At 38.1% G+C, this 16,001-nt stretch overlaps 1 protein-coding gene across 1 annotated transcript in view; it reads left to right on the forward strand.

Annotated features, from left to right (window-relative positions):
• Positions 1 to 16,001, forward strand: part of GRB14 (growth factor receptor-bound protein 14) — a 46,730-nt gene that overhangs the window by 4,729 nt on the left and 26,000 nt on the right. Inside the window, exon 2 of the mRNA XM_010072721.1 lies at positions 15,084 to 15,240. Coding sequence (XP_010071023.1) covers positions 15,084 to 15,240 — 157 coding nt within the window. The remainder of the gene's footprint in view (positions 1 to 15,083; positions 15,241 to 16,001) is intronic.

A 16,001-nucleotide genomic window follows, 5' to 3' on the forward strand; every position in this document is an offset into this window, starting at 1 on the left:
AGAGGCAGGTTTTTCTATCCTGTGACATTCCAGTCTCTACAAGCAATAAAATTTTACAGAATATTTTGTACACAAAATCATCAACAATCTTGGAATTTAAAATGTATAGCACTGTGCTGCATAGTTGCCATGAAAGGTAGATAGAGATGTGTGTGTGTGTGTGAGAGAGAGAGAGATAGAGTAATAAGAGCACAGAGCTTTTTAAAAAAGTCTTAAAATCTCAATGGTCTAATCCACTTGGTCATTACTTGTCCTTTGTATAGTTTGACAAGGTTTAGCGGCACAATTAACGTTGCACTCTGTCTCCTCTCTGTCTTCAGTTCTTGAACAAATCTTTGATATGTTTTTCAGTTTCTTCTTGCCTTCTTTGAACATCTAACGTTCTTCGTACAGTAACCAAGGAAATTGGCAGTGTTTAGTGCCCTACTCTGCTCATAATCCTTTTCTGTTGGCAGAAATCCTTTGGAAAAAACCAGCTTTTTCATCAATTGAAGAAAGTGCTTGGCCATTTTCTAGCTCTAGTACTTTAGTCTCCTCTTGAATAAATTAGGCCTCAAGAAGTCACAACTTGACCTTCAGACTGTGTTATGTAGCCTTGAAGTATATCAAGAGCTATTGCTGAACAGTTATTTCTGCTGGTAGTAAATCTCATACTGATTATGCTGCATTGCTTTATATGAAGAGAGAAACTCAACAAACTGTACACAAGGTGTTGGTATCAGTCCCATGCGAAAAATCAAATTTCCCTTACTTACATGTCTTCTGTGTGTTACTTTCAACATGCTACAAAACATAAGCAAGTACCTGAAAAATTCGAAGCTTTACTTTTGATAAACTGAAGATATGCTAATGTATACAAAGAAAATTTATCACCTTGCACCAAGAAATTATTCATATTTAAGCTTGCTTTCTTCCTCATTTTCGTGCTGTTGCTATGGGTACTGGCCATGCCCTGTGCTCCCCACTCCTTGTTTTTCTACCAGTGGGTCAGAAACAGAGGCAGGACCAACCCAACAAAACACCAGCTGCCTTAAGGACCTAAAAAAGAAGTTATGACTGTATGATCAAAGCTTCTGAGCCAATATGTTTCTATTGTAACACTGGAAATTTTACTCTGGTTCCAGTCTGTCTTAGTTTTTTACATTTGGTAGTGACTTCCTAAGATTTCTTTTATGAAGTTGCCCTTATTTAATTGCTTTCTATCCTTTATTTATTTTTACATTATTTCAAGGCAACCTGTTTTTCATAGTTTAAAGTATTTACATGAGAACAGATTTATTCTGGCACAGTACAGCACATAATGGGTATTCATGGATCAGTACAAAGCAAAGTGAGTCAAACTTCCCAAGTCACTTTCCAAGAATACATATCCGGCTTCTTGAGCCAGAGTTGTTGGGCTTTCATTATATTTCTCACATTTAATCATATTTCTCTTAACATATTTCATCTCCTCTCTCTGGCAGACCCTAATGGCTGTCCTGGACTGCTGACCTGTATCTATACCAATACATATTCTTGGGCATCAAAAATGTTAGCTTGGAGAGACGTCTTTGGTTCCTTTCTTTCCCATGCCTTGCACATCACTGAGATTACAACTTCCTGCTATTTGTGTCTTTGCTGATAGCTTTTCTGTTTGGAGCCACTAAAATTCTTAGGAAAGACGGAGGAGACCTGAGAGGAAGTGTTCAACTGACCCCCTTAATGCTTTTCCTCTTTTTTTCACTACTCCTGAGCATACTCTGATTTCTTTACAGTCTTTTTCATTGGTCTTGTTGCATATTGTATCATTTCCACCTCTGACCTTTGCCCTAACATAACATCATGTTCTTTTCTTAGACCACTTAGACTGCTTTTCTGAACCAGTTAATTCTCTTCTCCAAGAGGTTAGCAATTACACAGTATCTAGACTGAATAGCAATTGGAGCCTTCTGCTTGTCTTGTATTAGCTTGACAGCCAGACTTAACTAGCTCATCAAATTATCCAGCAGCTGCGTATGCAAACCCTCTGTGTTGTCATTTTTCCTTTGGTCCCATTGATTGTAACTTGTTGGATTGGTATCTGTCACCATCCTTTGGGCATGCTGTTTGACAAGGCTTTTAGGATTATCATAAGACAAATGAAATACATACATTTATGATGATATGAACATGGCTTGTGTGTGGAGAAGAGAAGCAGCAGCCAGACAACCTGTAAGACGTCTGAATGTCATGTATCACAGCACATGTAGAGATTAGAAGTGTGCTACTGATTTAAGTTTTCCTGTATGACTGAAGGCTGTTCAGTCTACTTTCCTCAGTTTTGTTTCAGAACAAATGATTAGAGGTAAATATTGTCAAAATACACTGAATTTCTGAAATTATTAGTCTGTCTTTTTTGCTACATCATCCACTTAAAATTATCTTCTTGTTTCACTTTGTTCACTTGTTTTAGTGAGTGTCTCCTGCATTAGATGACTATTACTTTTTTGCTGACAACTGCAGGGTCTAATTTCACACAATCATATCATAGAATGGTTTGGGTTGGAAGGGACCTTAAAGATCATCTAGTTCCAACCCCCATGCCATCGGCAGGGACACCTTCCACTAGATCGGGTTACTCAAATCTATCCTCTTTCAGCTTAAAACTGTCACCCCTCGTCCTATCACTACACTCCCTGATAAAGAGTGTGTCTCCACCTCTCCTGTAGGCCCCCTTTCAGTACTGGAAGGCTGCTCTGAGGTCTCCTTGGAGCCTTCTCCAGGCTGAACAACCCCAACTCCCTCAGCCTGTCCTTTTACAGGACATGCTCCAGGCCTCTGATCATCTTCGTGGCCCTCCTCTGGACTCATGCCAACAGGTCCATGTCTTTCCTGTGCTGAGGACTCCAGAGCTGGATGCAGTACTCCAGGTGGGGTCTCATGAGAGTGGAGTAGAGGGAGAGAATCGCCTCCCTTGACCTGCTGACCACACTTGTTTTGATGCAGCCCAGGACACAGCTGGCTTTCTGGGCTGCAAGCACACATTTCCATGGCCTTCTACGCCTGGTCTTTTTTTTCTGTTTCTGTAGTGGTTTGGATTTGTCAGCAACATTTTCTGACATCTGTAATAATGCAACAGTGTATAGTTGAAGGTTTTACGTGGTTTGAGTAGACTTACTAGCTTTATTGCTGGATTTACTCCTTATTTGGATTTTGTGCTTTGGCTGGAGTGAACAATGCTATGTGAATAAAATGAAAGACAACTTGAAAAGAACTGAGGGGTAAAATGTTCTGTCAGAATAACTATTCTACAGCAGTTAAACCTTGCTGTTACTCACCACCAGTGACCAGAAACAGACACCCACAGCCAGTACTGGACTGGAAGGATCCTGTAGTCTGACCCAGCAAAGCAGGTTTTTTGGTCTTATACCAAATGGCAAAGTGCTTCAGCATTCTAAAACAACTATTTATTATAGTGGGTTAACCTACATAGCCTTTGTCGTATTTGCTCTGGATGTTCCTTGTACTGCTCCAGAAATTCTGAGAAAATTTACAAACTCTATTTTCTTTATCTAAAAATAAAAACTTTGCTTAGTTTTACAGAGTCTACATTCTCTTCTCCTCTAGTGACCTCCATGGGAATACATAGGTGATAAAGGTGAAGACAAAGCCGTTCTTCGCTTTGGAGCTGTGTTGTAGTTCAAGCCAGAACTTCTGTATAAAATCGTAAAAGTGAAAGAATGTTTTAAGAAATTTTTTTTATTATTTAAAAAATTCATTTCAGGACTGCTGCAAAGGAAATGGGAAACTAATTGGTCTCTTAATGGTGTTACTCAGAGACTTGGTCTTTTTCAGCTTCAGCACGAGATCTGCTCTACTGAGAGAGCAGCAACGTAGTGTGAAAAACCTGGAAGAAACAATAGGTACTCCTTTTTATAGCTGATATCTGTTCAGAAACATAAGTGCAGCCAGAACGTGGCAGTAACAGATTTGCTTTCTCTTGTGCTGGAACACAGCATTCTGTTTATCTCTGACAAGCAAAGGATATGTTGGACAAACTGCACTATTAAATACAGAACGCCTAATTTAAATAATGTCAGTGCTTTGACATAAGTAGGGACAAGCTATTCAAACATGAGGCTGATAACATTCTGCCCTTAACTTTGTTGTACACTGAAAGCAAAAACCAGAAGTGTCTTTTAGTGGCTTTATATTTAAATTTATTTCTCCCCAGATCTTCATACATGACTTCTCTGAAAGCAGAGTGGTATGTGGATAATTTCAGTTGTATTTCTAGTTTGAGGGGTAAAGAACACTTGTGTACTGGGAACTTTTTTCATTTTATGCATTTTTCTTTTTCACAAACTTTTTTTATTAAGAAGAAATACTGAAGTTCCTCCTTCAAGTCAGATTCTTTGAATCCTCTAGTACGATTTTCCATCTCTTCCCTCTTTTTATGTCCAGTCTAACTGTATATTTTTCCATCAATATATGGTAAGTGCATTCTAAATGTTGCTGTTGTATATAGCAAAATGTAAAGCACAAATCCAAAACATATCCTCTTACTAGCTACTATGAAGAAGCTTAACTCAGTCCCAGCTGAAACCAGGACATGTGTATTACTATTAAATATATGAAAGCTGTGTAAAGTTAAGACTTAGCAAGCAGTGTGGAAGCAAAGAACTGAAGATACTAAATACTATCATTTTACTAATAGGGCTAATAAGCTGTTCATCTCCACTAAATTAACTTTTCATGAAGAAAAGTTAATGTGAAGGTTTAACCTTAATGCAATAATCAAATCTGTTCTGATTATTGATCTCTTTAAATCAACAATAAGGCTTTGGAACTTTTATTGTAAAGGACTTGGGTTGGGGGCAAAATATTAAACTCTTAGCCACTGCCAAGATTAGCTTTATACCTTGCTAGTTATTTTAGCAATTTTCTGTGAATTTTGTGATAAATATTAAGGTAGCTCTGAGTGAAAATAATGGGTCGTAAAGCATGTCCATTTAGCCTAAATAAGCTTTATACTGTGAGCTGCATTGGTGGACATACTGAACGATATGAAGGAGTGTGGTGATTATGACACTAAGAGATGGTGGTGCATGGCGAGAATAGCTTGCATACAAATGTACTTGTTTGAAAGCTATATTGTTATGTTCTCCACTGAGTTTTACAATTACTTGCCTGTGGTTAAAGAATTTTGACCAAGTTTCACTGAATTGTCATAATCATTTATTTATTTTTAGTGGATAAGAAGATGTAAAACGCTCTTGTCTTCCAAACTGAGATCTACATGTCTGTAGATGTATGTTGTGGGTTTAGATCAACTGAGGAGCCGTGTGTACTGTGCACTGAGGTTGAGAAGTGACCTCCATTTGATTAGCTGTCTATAAGTAAGTAGTTCATAGAAGACAGGAATAGGGAACCTTTTGCCTTTCCCAGGATCAAGAGGTTTTCCAAATACCTTTGTGTTGGATGTTAATGTATACACTTGGCATTACTCAATAATGTAATGAAAAATAAGAAAAAAACTTATTTTTATTATGTCTTGTAAGACATAGGTTCCTCACTCTGATTTAAAGGCTAGTATGAGTAATAGTGTGACTATACTTGACTGTAGCCAGCTGTTCTAAAAATGAACTGTTCATTCCAAGTTTATTTTGCAGTCTCTTACTCCATGACTGTTTAATCTTCATAATAGCTCTTCTTTGAAGGACTTGGGAACAAGTACCAATCAGTGTGAACTGCCTTACCCCACTGACATTTTTCAGAGGTATGATGAGTGCTCTAAACCATTCTAGTAACTGCGATGAACAAGACGGGGCAAAGTTTTTGTAAATTTAAGAGTGGACTTTCTTCTAGGAAGAGGCAGGTTCAGGTAATGTTAGTAGATTCTTAGCTGCCTCACAACAGTGGCTCACAAATTGACAATGCAACACCCCAAAATTAATCTGCCCCAATAGTTATAGAATCATAGAATGGTTTGGGTTGGAAGGGACCTTAAAGATCATAAAGTTCCAACCCCCCTGCCATGGGCAGGGACACCCTCCACTAGCCCAGGTTGCTAAAAGCCTCATCCAGCCTGGCCCTGAACACCTCCAGGGATGGGGCATCCACAGCTTCTCTGGGCAACCTGTTCCAGTGTCGAACCACCCTCACAGTGAAAAACTTCTTCCTAGTGTCTTAGGCTTTTCCTCTTTCTCACGACTGAACAGACGTTCATACCCTGTGCACGTCAGATGAAGTAATAGATGGAGCCTAAGCTTCCATTTCTATTGATATTAGAATAGACTGAGGTTTGCCATTTAAGTTCCTTTAAATTTTATTCTTTATAACCTTCCATTAACTATTTGGTTTTTGCCTTTTCATTTCCAGTGTCCCCTCTTTTTAAACTGGCAATTTTATTTCACCTGTAAAGAGTAGATCTGGGAACATATTCTTCCCTATCCTTTGTGAATAATTAATGCAAATAAATCATTTAGAGGCTCTGCAGTGGTTTATCTTGTGTAAGTGATCCTTTGACTGCTTAATCACCTAGCAAGCCTGCTAATTTTCTTTTATTTCTGTTATTCCATGGTATTGTATTATTTGAAATTTTTGCTAATGATGTTTAAATTTCCTCTCAGCTTTCTAGTTATTCATACACATCTTACCAGTTGTACTTGAAATGCCTCTTTAGCTGCTTTTGTTTGGAATCTCCATAGTCTGAAAAAAATCTCTGGTAAGGCAGAATAATTTGAGACTGTATTTAAATGAATTGTCCTGTCCACCCCCGCCTTTCCTTATAAATAATGTGCATTCTTTTTAAGGACTTTATTGTGGTTTTTACTTGTATAGATCCCTTTGCATTTCTTACTCCTGATTTGGTCCTTTGTTGTGGTAATGGCTGATAAAGCTTTCACTTTCTGTGTTTAATCTATGTATTATTTGTTACTGCAGTTCCTGCTTGCGGTATGTTGAACTTCACAATGTAGCTGTTGTTATTTAATTCTTCCATTGTAGCAAATTTTTGAGCAAAGTATCATGTAATTGTAGTTATCATATAGTTAACAATAATCTCACTTTCTGCTCTAGAAGTAGTTGTGCTATGAGTTAATTGTCCAAAGTGTGGAAGTTTTGCCTTTTGTTCAGTTTTATACAGAGAAATGAAATCTTCTATAACTATTTGATTTCTGTTTATATTTTGCTTCTGTTCACCAATATTCAAGATTAAATAATGATATTTATATTTTAACTTTCCTGTTGTCTTTCAAACCTTGTTTGTCTTCAGTTTTACTGACGTTGTCTTTGAGATGATTGCATGTCAGCATTGTCCTCATTCTGCCATTTTTTCTAACATCATAATGTGATTGTCGTAACCTTCATTTGAAAGAGCTTTGCTGGTATATTTTTACTCGTAGCTTATTATAATTTGGAGATCTGCATAATTTAACCTCCCTTTTTATAATACAACATATTTACACATCTAAAGCAGTAGTCATATGAGGAAGTCTAAGTGCTTTGCAACTCTTAATGAGTTCAATCTGTTACCCTGCTGTACAGAAACAGATTTCAATTCCCCTGCCCCGTTTTACAGAAAAGGAAACCGAGGACTAATACTGACTTGCCCAAAGTCAGATAGCAAATACATATTTTAAGACTAAGAATTGGACCTTTTTTGCCTGTAGGTAATCTCAAAGATTATTTTGTCACTTCCTTATATTGCTGTTCAGTTCCTTTTTTTGTGTGTGATTTTTCCATTCATGGGATGGTCAATCTTGTGCTGGATTAGGTAGAGCGTGGGGGAGGGGAGTGACTGCATGGGCTATATAATATAGACAGTTGCCATAGTGCTATAGTAAACTATCAGAAGACTACTACAGAAAATACAAATTGTTTTAGTTGATAATGTGCACATACTGTTACTGTGAAGTACCTTCTAACAGAATATTTAGGTCTAAAAAATTCATTGTGCTTTGAGGCAGCAAATTCATGAATTGCTAGAGAAATCGAGCTTGTGTTCTTATGTTTGAATAAAGACTGAAAATTGACATTGTTTTTGTTCTCAGAAATGTAATTTTTAAAATGGTTAGGTTTTGGAAACAGTATGAGATTTTCTAGGTTGTGGCAGGAAAGATAGACAATTTTCCTAAACTTTGCTCTTTCTTGGCACTTTGGTTTCATTGCAAGACAGATGTAGTTGATTGTTAGTGTTTTTATATCTTTTAGTGCTTGTGGGACCATACCTCGATCTATCAATAATAGGTAAGTGTGTGCTAAGTTCACTTTTGGTCACTTGGAAGAACAGCTCCTCCTTCTTCGGGCGACTACTTTGTTCTTTGATGTTTGCTGTCCTTGTAATCAGTGACTTGGCTTGTCTTCAGTTTCTGTAAATTGATCTCACAAGTCTTCAGTATATGGCTTCACAAGCCATACGATGTGCTTAACTTTTCCGTAATAGCCTTGATGGTCGTATTGAAGAAGATGACAGTTTCATTTCATTTCGTATCACTTCTAAAATGACCAATCTGCCTATTTTGTCTGTTTTTAAGAAATTTTCTGTTTTGTACCTTGAGGGGAAAGCAAGGTATTCCAGAACAGTTGAGCCATAGAATAGAAAATGCTACTGCCAACAGGATCTTAAAATTTTCCTTCCTGAAGTTGATAGGAATACCAGGAGTTTGTGCATGACAGAGATTTTAAGTCTAATGCTCTTGTAACTTAAGCTACTATATATATATATATATATATATCTCCTGTATGTTTTTCTGCATGAGAGCAGTGTTCCTTCTGCCTTTTGACAGTGTGCTGTATTCCAAATAAGAAGTCAGGATTCATTGGGACCTGTATTTTACAGAGATTTGCTTTTTGGATTGTATGCTGGAACTCAGATTTGTCCTCTTCCCCCATGGACAAGCTTCTAGGTAATTGTCCCTATTCACTGGGTGACAGTTCCTGCTTTCCCAATTATGCATGTTGACGAGTGTGTGCAGAAATCCTGTGGCACCTTGTGAACCTTCCTTCAGAAGAGAGGTTCACAGTATTATGACCACCATTTTGGATTTGGTTGCATAAAAGGTTAATGAATCCTTTGTTGTTTTGTGTCTGTGCTTTAGTCCTCTGTGTTCATTCCTCACAGGGACATGTACAGGACAAATTTTTGAAAGCTTCTGTTGTGGCAATTGAGAAAATAGTAGCTTTACAATGAGCAACTGCAGCTTATCATTGTGCGCACTGTTTTGTTTTGTTTTGTTTTTTTAATAACAGATTTAGATTTCTGCGAACTGTGAGAATCCTTTTGGCCTGGAAATATTCCCTTTGGAGAAAGTATTGGAAGCTGACCTTTTAACTGTAGGCTGGGTTATTTAAAGGGAAAGTCTTGCATTTGCACCTGATAACAAAGACAGTAAACTTTACTAGCACACTTTTTTTTTTCCTAACTAGTCATGAGTTAACCTGCCCTTAAGTATTTTCATGAATTTTGCTGATTCTGTCTGAAACCAAGACAGACTATTGCTAGAAGTCACAAAATAGTTCAAAATGCTAGAAATTTCCAAGTGCTTCCAATATAGTTCAAATACACTCCAAATTCCCCTACCCTCTGCCAATATCAATAAGCAAAAACTTTGTTAGCAAGGGACAAGGTTGGTAGTCGAAGAACAGATGCTTCAGGCAAATAGCCTGCTAGTTAACACTAAAGAGAGAGGTTAGCACAGTATCAGGCAGGATCTCAGGGAAAGCACGGCACCCTGGCGTGTAAGACTTTTTAAGGCCTGGTTTTGCATACAATAACTGTGCACTTAACATAAATGTGATTGAAATGGTAAGCTAAGGACAAAATGTGTGATGTTTTATTCATGGAGGAAAAATAATTGTACAAATGATAAGCTGAAGCTAGGTGTTTGTATCTTTATTCATAAAAGTGCCTGATTTTTTTTTTTTCAAACTATTCTGACCATCTGCTGTCTTCATGGCTACAGAGGAGCATTAGGAGTCATATAAATGTCAGATCATTTTGATGTAGGCACCTAAATATGGATTCCCTTTGCTGGGCAGTTCTTTTTCTGTTGGACCTACCTGGCTTTTTTCACACGTCAGGACTTAGTTTGAAATTTGAAACTCCTCAGTGCAGAGTTATGGTCTTTCCATATGTTTGTATAGTTTCTGCAGATTGGAACTTCCAAAACAGATGGCTTGAAGATTCTGAAGAATCAGACTTGGACAAGCTCTCTTAAAATTCTATGAAACACACATTATTTAATTATTGTAGTGCAGATGACAGTTGAGTGTGGAAGAAGACTCGGGGGAGTAGAGTCCAGCCTTCTCTTGCTCCTCCCGCCTCCCACACTGATTACCTTATGTGCTCTTTAACTTATTCTTTTAAACAGTTTCTGATTTTTTTGCTCCTTCTGATTATTTTTTAGTATAAAAGCTAGGGTCTCCTTTTTCCTTTTCTGTGTTAAATACTAGGTTATATTTGTCAACACTGATTTTATGTCCTGAGTTCAGATGATTAGTGAAATACAAACAATAATATATATTATTTTGAAGCAACATTTTTTAACAAAATAATTTCTGCAGAGATAAAGATGGGATCTTGGCTGATTTCTAATATATTGAAAAATTGAAGGAGGATGCATAGGAAAGCTGTACCTCCTTGCCTGCTCCTATAGGCGATTAAAATGATTAATATTTGTCGTGCTCAGCTTGGTGCTTTCCTCTTATAAGAAGATCTTGGAGCTGCTAATTTCTTGCTTCCAGTGGCTTAAATGGAAGCTATTGAGATGTTTCTTTTTCTGACCTTGGAAGAACTAGAATTTCCTTGTATTTAAAAACTATACAGGAAAGAAGATTTGAGCACTACCGAGGCAACTTTTTCTGTCTACTAGTAGGTGTACTTAAGGGAAGTTAAATAGCTTGCTTTAGAACAAAGCTTGAGAATGTATGGTAGTGAAAACTATAATGACAGCTTGTTCTCAATTAGCAGTTCTTTTCTTGTGTGCTGCTTCTCAGACAAATTTTCAGGGGAAAAAATGGAAGAGAGTGGGGATGACTGGCCAGCCTAATGCGTGATAACTGATAAAATGAAGATGTGGTCGCTCAAGCTTCCTTATCTGTATACCAGGTCAGCATAACTGCATCTTTAGCATAATCCTGCCACCATTTAATTCTTGGAGCATACTCTACTTCTGGGAGAAGAAGTGTTTATTGCAACATATTTACAAGGAAAACCAGGATTTTGAATTTATACTTTTTTGACATGATCCGTTCCCCTTGCAACAAATATGTTCCCAGCAAATCCTGCAAGAGAATTTGCTTCAAACACAAGAGAAAGCGCAGACTGAGCAACTTTTTCTAATAAAAAAACCTTCAAAGATCACTCTAACTGATAAAATTTACACCATCGCATACAATTCATTAAACTCAAACTGTAACAGAAATTCAGAAATGTCTATTAGGTTACTGCCTGTCTGTTATCTCCTGCTGTGTTTGAATCTCTTGCAAGGAATAGAAAAAGGGCACAGCATTTGTATTTTATAAGGTAGCACGTCATAGCTGCGAGCTGCGGGTATTGTCCTAGACTTGCGCAGGATTTATTTCCTTATACTGAGAAAACCAAGTGAGAATACTCGCAGAGAATATAACCTCTGGTTGGGGGGGGGGGAGGGTTCAACTGTTTTTTCTTTGCTGTGTTGTTTTGTTTTAGCTGTAGTCCAAGGCCACGTCCAAGGCTTCCCACTCCTTGAATTGAATGGTCACAGGCAGCTCATTATCATGACTTGTGTTGCTGTCTTCAGCATTTTAGAAAGTCTTTTTCTTCAGCAATAAGAGTGTAGTCATTTGCACTGTGACTCTTAACCCTTTTACAAAGAATTTCTGTAAAAAGGCCTCAGCACGGTCTGTACGTGCTCTTGCTGTAAAACAAGCACACCTCCTAAATTGGTGAGTACCTGGAGGAAACTGTAGTTGCTAGTATGGGCTAGCAAGGTCCCTAGCCAGGTGCTGGGATGGATTCTCACCCGGCTTTATCGTGAGAATATTGAGAAGTAGAATATTACGGTTGTCAGGACCTACAATGATCATCTAGTCCAATAGTAGGAAAGTCGCTTTAATTCTCTCCCTTTCATGTTTTATATTGTCTCCTTTCTGGCACTTCAGCCTGTAAAATCTTTTGGATTCAGACTGACACAGATTTACTGGAGAGGCTAATGAAGCTGTCCCTGGCCTTCAGCATTGCCCAGGGTAGGACATGTTTTAAAAAGGTGACGGGATGCTGTTTGTCCACTCACCTGTACAGCCCTCCATCCCATTTGCAGTGCACGCTGCCAGACACCTCTTTTAATTTTGTCTCTGAATCCTTGTAAATACTGCAGGAATTTAAATAATTTATGCTGGTTTATCCTGAACTGCAGAACATAATTTCTGTGTGACTGCAGCAGGAGTTTAAGTAAATTGTGTTTGTGTAACAAGACCCTGCTGCAAACAGGCTGCAGCGCTACCTGTGGGAATGCTGCCAAAGCACAGACATCGTAAAAAAACACCCGTAGCCATCAGCCACACCTGCTTTGGCAGTATCGATCGTTGGATTCAGTATCAATGTAGTCTCTTTGCCTTTCATATGAAATGTAAGTACTGGGCTGCAGCTTAGGCCTGTGGAAGCTTTGGATTGACTTTCTTCAAGGTCTGCGTGTTTTCCCTGGAAGACTCTGCTGTGAGGTGGTTGATTCGTGAGTAGGGAGAGATTTTCACCACTTTAGAGCCATGACTTTAATGTTTTCTGTATTCTGGAGATAGGTGTCGTGTCAAGGGTGGCTGAACCTCGTGTGGAGCTCTTGAGCTGTCGTCATTTATTAGCTGAAGTTTTAAAGCAAATCGTCATGGACCTCATGCTGGTTTGATATTCAGGGACAAAGTTTGTAACAGAACAGCTGTACATGTAGTTCCGTAGAGAAAAGCAGTTTTTTGGAGAGGAGTAAGGCCATCATTTTGGTTTAATCTCCCTGTGGTTTTCAAATGGAGTCATAGAATCATAGAATCATAGAATGACCTGGGTTGGAAGGGACCTCAAGGATCATGTAGTTCCAACCCCCCTGCCTGGCAGGGCCACCAAACATACACATTTACTAGATCAGGTTGCCCAGGGCCCCGTCCAACCTTGTAAATTCCTTTTCCTCCTTGTTCTGTTGTTTGGAAAGCATGGGTGAGCTGACTTGATTTTTTATTTTTTTAATTTCTGGATTTTTACTGTTAGCAGGAGAGAAGGAGGTGGCAGGAGGTACAGTTGCAGCTCCTTGATCACTTTCCTACCAACTTTGGCACAAACCAGAGAGGAGCTGCTGTTAGGGCAACAATACATTGCTGATAGTTCATTGGGTGCTTGAAATGAGCACGCATTTAGTAAGGTAGCAATTAAGGACTGACTGACAGTAACATGCTTGTTTGTCTTTAAAATAAGAATTTGTGTCTTCATGTTTAACAAAGGGTTTACAATGGTATTTAGGTTTTGTACATAAAGTTCAGGTGAGGAGTGTCGTATTCTGATGAATGTGAATGAATTGAATAAACTGAAAGGAGGATTTTTGAGATAAATTTAAAATGTCTTGGACCCCCTTTGTCTCGAGAATGTCTGTGCTTTGGCACAGACAGGGCAGGCAGGGTAGTTTAACCTGTGCTGTTGTGGCCAGACTGTCACTAGCGAGTGAGCTGCTTGCTGTTTCTGTTGGCACAGTGCACAGCCTGAACGGTGCTGGGGATGGACATTCAGACTTTTACTGTTTTGGTAGAGAGGGAATAGTGTTGCTCAGTGTTACTTCACAATACTGGAAATGTAAATATTGGGGAATAAATTAAAAGTGAATTAATGTGTTCACTTCCCAATCTCATGACATTGAGTGGCTTTTGGGTGAAAATGCTTGTTTGAAAATACAGAGAGTAGAAAAGATGCATTCCAGACTTGATTACTTAGTGTGTTTCTGAGTACCTGGGAGACTTTTATGGCATGTTTAATGTTTCATCAGATCTCCTATACCTACTGCTCATGTTTACCTGCTTGTTTGTGTTTATAATAAAGTCTCAAACATATGTTTTATTTTGGGAGCTGTGTTACTATTCTAACATACAGTACCACAGAAGGAGTTGATCCTTGTGTCCACAGCCTTAATGTGTTTGACTTTTTGTGCTATGTCTACTTTCACAAAATGAGAAATAGAGGAAATTTAACAGTGTATTGTGTTTCTTGACTGCTGTGAGGAATATTATTTTCTACTCCTATACAAAAAAAAGCTTTTGTGTTGACTTTAATGTGATTAGTTACTGTGCAGAGTTTACAAAGACAGAGCACCTAGTGATTTGCATCAATTCTACCCTATTCACTGATTCATTCTCCTTCAGAGAAAGAAAATACAGAAAAAAAATACCTAAATGGTCGTGCCTTCTTTCAAATGGTCAATATGCAATGAGACTTCCTCAGCCTCTTAATCTGAAACTGAGTGCAAGCAGGCTTAGCTTCACCTCTTCAAGAACATGGACACCCATTCTTCAGGACTCTAAAATGTATACCAATGTTGTAAAATAAATTATTTTTCCATGTATGTTTTTGATTCAGTAGGTATGTATATACACCTTTTTTTTACTCACAGTTCCAGTTCTTGCTTGTTGTAATTAGAAGCAGCTCTGTAGCATCTCTTGTTTTTATTGTCTGTAGAATTTTCGGCATCTCAAATCTAATTGCTGTTGTCTGAACAAACTAACTTTATCAAATCTTTCTGCAGTTCTGCAGTCATAGAGTTCTTGAGTTTCACTGTTGTCTGTGGTTTCTTCTTTAGCTTATGTAAGAATGTACAGTTTCACCAGGTTTCTTTACCTCTCCATTACAATTTTTTTTTAAAGTGAATGCACCATTCTTTCCAGGGTCCTGTGGCAAGCGATGTCCAGTAGCCAAATTTAGAAGTGGGATATGCTTTGTTCAGCTATTTTGTTTTCAGTTAGGCCATTGTGCTAGGGAGAAATGGCTGTCTTTACTATTGCATCCTATGTGTATACGTTCCTGTCTCAGTCATGAAGCTGAGAGAGGAACGGACTTGGACTAACTGAATAAAAAATAAAATTTATGGCTATTTTAGCTTTTTTATTTATTACAGATAATTAAAGTGTATACTGAAGATGATACTAGCAGAACTTTGGAAGTACCAAGTGATATAACAGCAAGGGATGTATGTCAGCTGTTGATATTGAAGAATCACTATCTTGATGACCACAGCTGGACTCTGTTTGAACAACTTACCCACGCAGGTTTAGGTAAGGCTAATACTATCCAATGGTATGGCAGTAAGCAAGGTGTTTGGTTTTCATTTTTGCATAGAAGTCCACTTACAATAAAAAGGCTTGGAAGCAAAATGATGGGACGGGCTGGTGTGAATTTGGTCTTCCGGGGGGCTGTTGCTTCTCCTTCTCCTTTTTTTGAAAGCATAGCTATAAAGTACATTTTATCATAGTACATTTGCCTCACACTGCTTGATCTGCATCTGTAAGAGTGATCTGGAAGACACTGACAACTAAGGTTCTCACTGCAAATTCTTCCTCGCTCTTCCTTGCTTTCCTTTGGCAGGTCATCCTCCTTTACTGGTATTTCCAGTTTATCTCTAGCAAGACTTGGGTTATTTTCGTTGCAAATAAAATCTGTTGTTCCCAACACACCTGAGTGAAATGTCTGAGATCAAAGACAGAAAGCAGTTACAAAGTGCTATACTATCTGGACGATAAGACAGTCTTCAAAAACAACATCAGAGTATGCTGTCGGTATTTTCCTTCAGTACAATCAGTTTGTCTAGATTCAAAGTGCTGTACTATCTGGACGATAAGACTTAGTCTTCAAAAACAACATCAGAGTATGCTGTCGGTATTTTCCTTCAGTACAATCAGTTTGTCTAGATTTATTATGAACTCTGGCACAGGACTACTTAAAAACAAAACAAAACTATTTTTCTAAACTTCCAGTTGTGGACCAATGAACTGTGTGGTAGTGACTTTATGCTTAGTATTTTAAGTTGGTGGAAATG

Source organism: Pterocles gutturalis, unplaced genomic scaffold (assembly GCF_000699245.1).
Source record: "Pterocles gutturalis isolate BGI_N339 unplaced genomic scaffold, ASM69924v1 scaffold20142, whole genome shotgun sequence".
Lineage (NCBI taxonomy): Eukaryota > Metazoa > Chordata > Aves > Pterocliformes > Pteroclidae > Pterocles > Pterocles gutturalis.